Here is an 8658-nt window from a genome sequence, read left to right on the forward strand (position 1 = left end):
TCTCTAGAAATGGAATAAGTTGATCCCGAGTAACTAGATTAACTTACTCTTTACTTTGTAATTAGTTACTTTGTCTTACATGATACAGTAATTTATTCACGTATGATGTGGAATAAATGAGTTTAGAAGGTAAAAAGTTATGTGCCAACTTTTTTAAAATATCCATTTTAATGAGTCTTTGGTTGAAAGGAATATAAATAATTTTTCTCCATCTTGCTCTTAATTATGATACTATAGAAAATATTTTTAGATTGAACTAGTGACATGACCACACATCTAAATATTGTTTAAACTTTGTCATGATTCTATCCCTACAAAGATATTAAGAGCAGGTCTAATTTATCTCCTTGATGCTAAAGGACCCCATGATTCTTGATGAGTTTTGATAAAGTATGTTAATTCTAATTTATATTACATCAAAAATATGCCAACTAGAATAGTTGGTAAAGTTATTGGGTTTGGATATAAGTGATCTTAATTCAGCTTTTGCCTCTATTTCTAGTTTTCCAAAATATAAGAAGAAAAGGAAGACCACCTTAGTTGCTCTTGGCGGCTTTTGCTTGACATGGTTACACTAATCAAACAATCACATTGTCTGAATGCTATATATACTAAAAGATCTATTCGTGGGGTTGGTATTGGATATCTAAGCACATCCACTAGCAAGATCCAATGATTTATATTATAGATGATTTCGAGTATTCGAAAAATTAAAAATCGCTACACTTATGCCATCTTCGATGTCCTCTTCAACCCTTTTTTTTTTTATTTTTTTGGCAAGACCCATCTTTAAGTTTATGTTTTCTCCTAGGATACGAAGATTTTAAGTAATTATTTCCCCACTCGCATGAAAACTATTTTTAAGTGATTGTTGAAACATTAGTTTTCATTGAAATTTAGGCCATGGATCCATGCTCTCATTAACCTTTTGGTTGAATTTCTTAGGCTAGTTTGGATCCCTAGTACCACTAATTTTCATAGAAGTGTATCCCATTTGAAGAAGTCATAGAAGGCAAATTCATTCGTCACATCTAGATTTACTAACAATTGCTCTCTCTCTCTCTCTCTCTCTCTCTCTCTCTCTCTCTCTCTCTCTCTCTCTCTCTCTCTCTCTATATATATATATATATATATATATGTTTGATCTGCAAACTATCTTGTAACGTACCCACTAAATTCTTGTCCTTTTTGTTAGCAACAATTCCTATAATCCTTGTATCCCTCGCCACACATCCATAACATATCGCAAATATAAAACACTATTTTAGGCTATCATGCATGCGAAAAAAGAGTTAAGCTAGCACAACAACAATCATCCCCACGAAGGTATTATAATCTTTAAAACCCAAATTTAATTAATGATAAATATGTTGCTTGGTTAATTTGATTGGAATATACCTCATGCATGCAACAGTAAAATTATTACCACTAGCCAGCTCGATTATATTGGAGGGTGATTCGGCCATCGTAATACTGAATCCAGAGGATCCGAGTGGCGGTGGAGGAGGTACTCTTGCTTCAGAATATTTTGGCTATGGTGAGTGATGATGTGCCCTTTCAAACCAGGCATATATTTAAAGAGGCTAACGAGATCGCAGACTGGGTGGAAAGGAGGAGTTATATAGAGCACTCCGAAATTTGTTGTTTTCTAGTATTATTGAATGTATCCGTACTTGAATTGTATGAAATATAGTGCCCAAAAATAAAATAAAAAAAAAATATTACCACCATTTCCAAAAAAAAAAGAATGCAAGTAAAAAAGCATGATAAGCTAAACCGAGCTTGGTTCAGCGGTAGCATTCTCTTGCTCACTTGCATGTGGTCAACCCGGGTTATGTACCTGCATGGAGCTCGGGCTTTAAAATCCCCATAAATAACGCTTGCAGTACTTAAAAACAAAAGAAAATAACATAGAGGTAACGGTCCCAGAAATTAGTACAATTAAACGGTGCACAAACACAGAGAAAAACAATAAAAAAAGAAGGCAGCAGTGAAAAAAAAAGGCTTCAGACCTGGTCTCTCTTTCGCTCTCTCACACGCCAATCCAATGAGCTCCGTTCCCCGACACCTACCGTCCAAGTCAAGTGGCATCCCTTGTAATTCTCCCACAACGCCGGGCCCAATTAATTCCACTCCCTTCCCTTATCATGCTCCCTCTCCGGGTGGTTCTATATACACCCCCCCTATTGCTAAGGACACCCCCCAAAAACCAAAAAAAAAATACCCAAACTAACCTTTAGTGTAATTACCATATTGCCCTTGAAATTTTCTCAGTACACCCCCCTTCCTCCTCACTGCCGCCTCCTCCCCTCCCCCTCCTCCTCACTGCCGCCTCCTCCTCCTCCTCCTCCGCCTCCCCCATCACCCCTCCTCCTCCTCTTCCTCCCCCCTCCCCCCTGCGCCCACTTCCTCCTCCTCCCCATCCCCCACCTCCCCGTCCTCCTCCTCCGCCTCCCCCCTCCTACCCCTCCTGATTCCCCGCCTCCCCCATCACCCCTCCCCCTCCTCCTCCTCCTCCCCATCCCCCACCTCCCCGTCCTCCTCCTCCGCCTCCTCCTCCTCCTCCTCCTCCGCCTCCTCCATCACCCCTCCGCCTCGTCTTCCTCCCCCCCTCCCCCCTGCGCCCGCTTCCTCCTCCTCCCCATCCCCCACCTCCCCGTCCTCCTTCCTCCTCCTCCCCATCCCCCACCTCCCCCCCCTCCTCCCCTCCACCTCCCCGTCCTCCCCCTCCACCTCCCCCTCCACCTCCCCTCCACCTCCTCTCACTCCTCTTCCCCCACCTCCCCGTCCTCCTTCCTCCTCCTCCCCATCCCCCACCTCCCCCTCCGCCTCCCCCCGCCTCCCCGTCCTCCTCCTCCGCCTCCCCCCTCCTCCTCCGCCGGCGAGGTGCTCGTTGCTCGGGAGATGGCCGGGGAGATGCTTGAGGCGAGGTTTTTTGGGCGGAAGGGAGAAGCCGGCGGGTGTTTTGGAGGGGAAGAGCGGGGTGGGGGGGTTTGGGGGGTGTAGAGAGCAATTTAGGTGAGGGGGTAGGGAGGGTGGGGGGTAATTTAGGAATTTTTAATTTTTTAGGGGTGTCCTTAGCAAATGGGGGGGTGTAGAGAGTATTTAATTTTTTTAAATTTTTGGGGGGTGTCCTGAGCAATAGGAGGGGTGTATATAGAACCACCCTCCCTCTCCTCCCCCCCACTCCCATTCCCCTCTCGCTCTCTTTGCCCAGAGCTCGGACAAGGAGAGAGATACCACGACGAAATAAAAGCCTTCTCTTTTCTTCTTCCAAGAGAAGAGAGAGGCAGAGGGAGGGAGAGGAATTAAAGCAAACACATCATCGGCATTTGGCGCCGACCACTCCATGGCGAAACTAGCGGGACTTCCTTTCCTTCTTCTGTCCCTCCTTGTCGCCGCTGCGGCCACCGCTGCCGCCGCCTACTCCAGCGGCGGAGCAGGGGAAGGCGCCGTGCCGCTGAACTGGATCCCGGGGATGTCGACGTGCCAGGGGACCATAGAGGAGTGCCTCGCCGGGGAGGAGTTCGATCTGAGCTCTGAGGTGGCCCGCCGCATCCTGGCGACCTCCGACTACATCTCCTACAACTCCCTCAAGCGCGACAACACCCCCTGCTCCCGCCGTGGCGCCTCCTACTACAACTGCCGCCCCGGCGCCCAGGCTAACCCCTACTCCCGCGGCTGCTCCGCCATCACCAAATGCCGGAGTTAGCTCTCTCTCTCTCTCTCTCTCTGTGTGTGTGCGTGTGTGGCTCTCTCTCTCTCTGTGTATGTGTGTGTGTCTCCCTTCCGAGCTCCCCTGTTATCTGTTTCTTTGCTAAAGGGAAAGGCTTCTTCTAGTAAGAGAGAGAGATTAATTTGGTATGTGATGTTGTTGTTCTCTTCATGTTGTTATTGTTGTTGCTGTTGTTTCATTGTTATGTAAACATGTTTTATATGTCTTGTGTAAAAAAAAAATTCTGATTTTTTTCGGGTCCCCTATACAGTTGAACTTCTTTGTGTTAATTTTTGATGAATTTATGTTGAATAATTGATGCTCTGACTGTTGGTGCTGTTGCTGTTGTGGTGGTGTTGTAAAGTGGTTCTCTATGTTATTTGTGTGTCGAAAAAAAGGGCTATAGATTTAGCTCTTTCTTTGGTCATTGTTGATGAATTTTTGCTGAATATTAGTACTTTTATTGCTGTTACTGTTCTTGCATTGCGGGTTTTAATTAATTGTATGTGTGATTTGTGCAAATAATTCATTGTATTTATTTTTCCTATGAGCTTATTTGCAGGTTGCTGTTTATGAAGAAAAATGATTTTTTTTTTTTTTGAAAAAAAGTGTTATGATTGTTTTTTTTTTATGTTATAGATTTGTTGGGAATTAACAGGGTGTTTCTGTTTTTGATTATATATATGGGCGTCGGTAATGATAATTAAGTAGCTTTAATTATTAGAATCAAAGTGGTGAGTTTGGTGGGAGAATAAATGCTTATTGAAGGGGCAAAGTACTATTGGAATAGAACTAAGGGAGTTGGGGTGTTGCTATTGATTTGGGTTGTTGGCTCAAGAAAGGGATAGGAGAAGGACAAGTTAGGAAGAAAGTTGGGAAGGAATAGGAAGTTTGAGTTAACTTCCATTGGAGGCCAAAAGAAGGTAAAAGAATGATGGGTAAAAGATTTGTTAGTTTTGTTATTCTCTCTCTTACCTATGTTGGGTTTTATTTAACCACACACCAATAACCTCTAGCTCCCAAAAATTGGCCCTCTATTTTAAGGTAATGTGCAAGTGAGAGGAAATTGTCTGAAATAGTTTGGACATGGAGACTGCTTCAAAGTATCAATCAAAGATGAAAATAGTATTTTATATTGGGATGTAGGATGTATAAGATTTTGATGGTATATAAGATGTGAATTTAACTCGAAAATAAGAGAATACTTGTTTTTAGTAATGTATATGTAATTTCAAAACACTTTTTCCAAATATCTTAGGAGGTCAGGAAGCTTTTTAAGATCAAAAACATTGGTAGATTCCTCATCTATGGAATTACTTATTCAAGCACCATCCCAACTTTTGCCAACCAGTCCCACATATTGTTTTAATATGAATAAATAAAGAAATGTTTATCATCATGAATTTTGCAAATCATGCTTCCCTGATGTTGAAATATAGATGTAAACAAAGGCTAATTCATTTGCATTTTAATTGCTAGTTAACTGAGAAATTCAAGAATAAAAACACAAAAAGTGTAAAATGATGATTTCTATCCATAATTTGTTTCATCCTTATTTTTTAATATAGGATGGAAACAAGTCATGTTTTATATGGGCTAGAGCAACTAGACACCATGCAGGAAATTGTGGAGTAACTAGAGGTTGAGATAGTGAAAGCCCTTTTCATTTTAAGATTTTCTCTGTTCTTGAGTGGTTGCTGCAACATCATTTTCAACTTTCTACAATTCAAACCTTTTTGGTCAATTAGACTTCCTATCTCTGTCTTTATTACCTTAGTTCTACCTTGAATCGCGATTGTAGGCGGGGAGAGCCAACCTTTTGTACTAGCTTACTGCCTGAACTAGAGCTAGAAGCCGAATCGATTACCAACCGTAAGCTGAGTATGCAATTCCTAATCCATTGGCTAGGCACCCAGTCTTGCCCCCTTTCCTTTTCGAAAGAAGATCTTGCCTCCTTTTCCTATTTGATAATAAATTAAAAATTAATTAAAAATAACTTAATGCTACAGATATGAACTTTCAAATAAACTACTTCTAAAACACCATTTAATAAAAAAAGAATTCTTGTTTATGTTTGTTGCGCTGCTTCTCAAATTGTTTCTTCTTCTTGTGACTGCGGTCTTCCAACGGGACCGGCTATGGCCAGCTGGACTTTTGTTAGGGCATTGATTTCTTGTAATTTAAGACTAAATCTTGCAGTGTAGGTAGGATTGTTTCAAACCTAGAACAGCAACCTTCTGTGAATAGATAATATCCATGTGCTATGGGGGACCTTTATAGCAGGAAGATTCATATGAAGAAGGGTGGAAGGCAATCATTCAAGTTATATAATGATGCTCCTTCTAGGCTCTAATGCTTCCACTCAACCTAAAGAACAAGTCCCACATGCCTCTTAGTAGGAGTTGAACACTGGAATCAAACAAGATTTTAATAATGTATGGTTGCATATTTCCCCATATAACAGATCCATTCCGAAACTGTACCCATTGTTTACCCAACTCGACCTGGATTGTGTCAATTTGGAAATAAAATATTGGCTGTTAAGAAGACTCTTGTTGACCATAACAGGATGTAAGCGTTCATAACAAAAAATGATGGTGTCATTTGCTCGAGCCATTGTGCAGCTTCTTTCTTCTCTAAGCTGCCCCAGAGTTTTGATCTCTCTCTCTCTATATATATGTGTACTATATATATATATAGAGAGAGAGAGAGAGAGAGAGAGATGGACTTGGCTACATTCGAGTAGATCTTCACTCAAATTCAGTCAGATCTATATTTGAATTTATATAACCGAATAAGAGGCCTTCAAAATTGTTATGACGGCTATTACAATTTTGCGACTGGCGTTTTAGTTTAGACCTTGAATAAGACTGACATGGCAAAGGTTTTCCTGGCTGTCCAATAGGCAGCTACTTATGATCACCAATCAACTAGGGATAGGAAAGAGAATCCATCCACAGAAAGGTAAGGGATAATTAATCAAGGTGATCTTTCAGGTCTGTGGTCCTTCCAAGAGATGGCATTTATGGGAAGATGAAGATACAAACTCCTAGGTTCCATCAAGAGTCATTGCCTTTGGAGAACTTAACAACCCACTCTCAGGACCACCCCTCCAGAGTCATAGAAGGCCACATGCAGTGTTTTTAACACGAGAAGATCAGCTGAACCAGGCGGTTCAGTAGGCTTATATGGATTTTGGACCCCAACACTTGCAGTCTGGTTCAGATTATTAAATCTAGTAGTTCAGATCCACAATTCTGAACTACTGCAGTTGGTGAGCTTTGATGTTATTAGATCTGGTCGCATCCCTGCTCAACATTAGGTCTACGTTCGGGCCCCGATGGATTCCTAGGTCCTGGATTTCAGATATGAACACAGATTCAGATCGTGTCTGGTTTGGAGCCGCCATTTGGCACTCAATTGGAAAGCCAATAAAATCGAATAATGGGGCAGAAAGAACTGTCGGTCGAAGCATTTCAGCTGAAGGATTAACAGAAATTTATGATCTGCTGACGATTAAGGATGGAACTGCCAACAGTTCCTTAATTTTGAGTTAAGGAAGTGCACTCTGTTGCATGGCTGTGGTATGATACAACCGAATTGGGTCATCCTGGAGAACAGGAACCATGACATCATTCACAGACGCTTCAACTGTAATGAACCCAGAATCATATATGCATTTCTTTAATCTTCCATGACACATTTGTCTTCTGCCAGATGCAGTGGCCATACAAGTTATGGTCCACTGTTCTCACACCAAATTGTCGAAGATCAAAACCACTATTCATTAAGCTTTCAAGTAGTATGCAACCATTGATCTAAATAAACCATATCTTGATATCTTTGAGAGGAGATCCTCAATGCCTCCAAAATCCATGGATGCTATGTCCTGGCTCTGGCTACCATGGCGAGGTCTACAACAACTACATGGACAACAGCAGTGGCTATCAAGTCTGCCATGCTTAGCAACAAAGAGTTTATTGACCATGTTCCCTAGCAAGGTCGGGATCGATCTTTTCCTCGGTTAGCCAAGGCGGCTTTATCTTCCTCCTTGGCCACTGCATGCGCCATCGATAGAGTTCATTGCAAACAACAGTATGACTCTCCCTTGTTCCACAGCATTGCTTCTGACTCCCCCTCCTTTGGCTCTGCTGGCTCTCCGCCCTTCGAGCTGTGATGTTGATTATTCTCCATAGTTTAATTACTATTCATAATTAAGCTATATGCCTATGTTCTATAAACAATCATCAAACAAGCTATTTGCTGTATATAAGTTCCATTACTTTCCTACTGCTCCCCTCTTTTGACAAATTTCCCACAATATGTAAAAGACACAGAAAATAAAATAGTTAGTCTGTTTTCAGATCCACTGCCTGCTAATATCATTCGTTCTCTTCTTTTAGATTGCTGCCGATTTCTGCGTTTGTTGTTCTCTTTTGAGATTTCTTATATATATAGGAAAGCTAATAGTGCAACCGACAAAATGGCATTTTATATAGCCAATCGTAGAGGTTCAACATTATTGGATTCTATGCCACATCTCTTTGATTCATTGTTAAATATTTTGTTTGCTGATTTCCATGAGTGTATTTATACTCCTTTAGCTTAATTTATCCGATTTACCCAAAAAAAATAGTTTGTTACACATTTAATATGTAACCCCAAAAAAATCATCAGTGAATCACTTTGCTCTGCCATGTGTAATAGATAAACTAATCAAGTGATCATTTGCCATGCACTTTAGGTCTATAATATTGCCTGATAAGAACAAGATGAACCCGGTTCATTTCTCACCGGCCTAACTCGAACTCAAAAAACGAGAACCTTCCAGAGCAGGATAGCTGATAACCCTCATCTCACCATCTTAGAGATTTGGACCAAATCCATCCATGCCTCGCTGGCAACCCCTCTTACACGTGCCACCACTCACTGTCCCATGCCCT

General features: G+C 41.6%; 1 protein-coding gene across 1 annotated transcript; it reads left to right on the forward strand.

Moving 5' to 3' along the window:
* The first annotated feature begins 3208 nt into the window (after positions 1 to 3208).
* LOC103715094 (protein RALF-like 33) lies at positions 3209 to 3937 on the forward strand. Its single transcript, XM_008802616.6, has one exon. The coding sequence runs from the start codon at positions 3350 to 3352 to the stop codon at positions 3710 to 3712; it is 363 nt and encodes a 120-aa protein (XP_008800838.1). The 5' UTR covers positions 3209 to 3349; the 3' UTR covers positions 3713 to 3937.
* Positions 3938 to 8658: the final 4721 nt, after the last annotated feature.

Source organism: Phoenix dactylifera, chromosome 14, assembly GCF_051530095.1.
Source record: "Phoenix dactylifera cultivar Ajwa chromosome 14, Ajwa_hap1_PhDact_Kaust_v1.1, whole genome shotgun sequence".
In the NCBI taxonomy this organism is placed as follows: domain Eukaryota; kingdom Viridiplantae; phylum Streptophyta; class Magnoliopsida; order Arecales; family Arecaceae; genus Phoenix; species Phoenix dactylifera.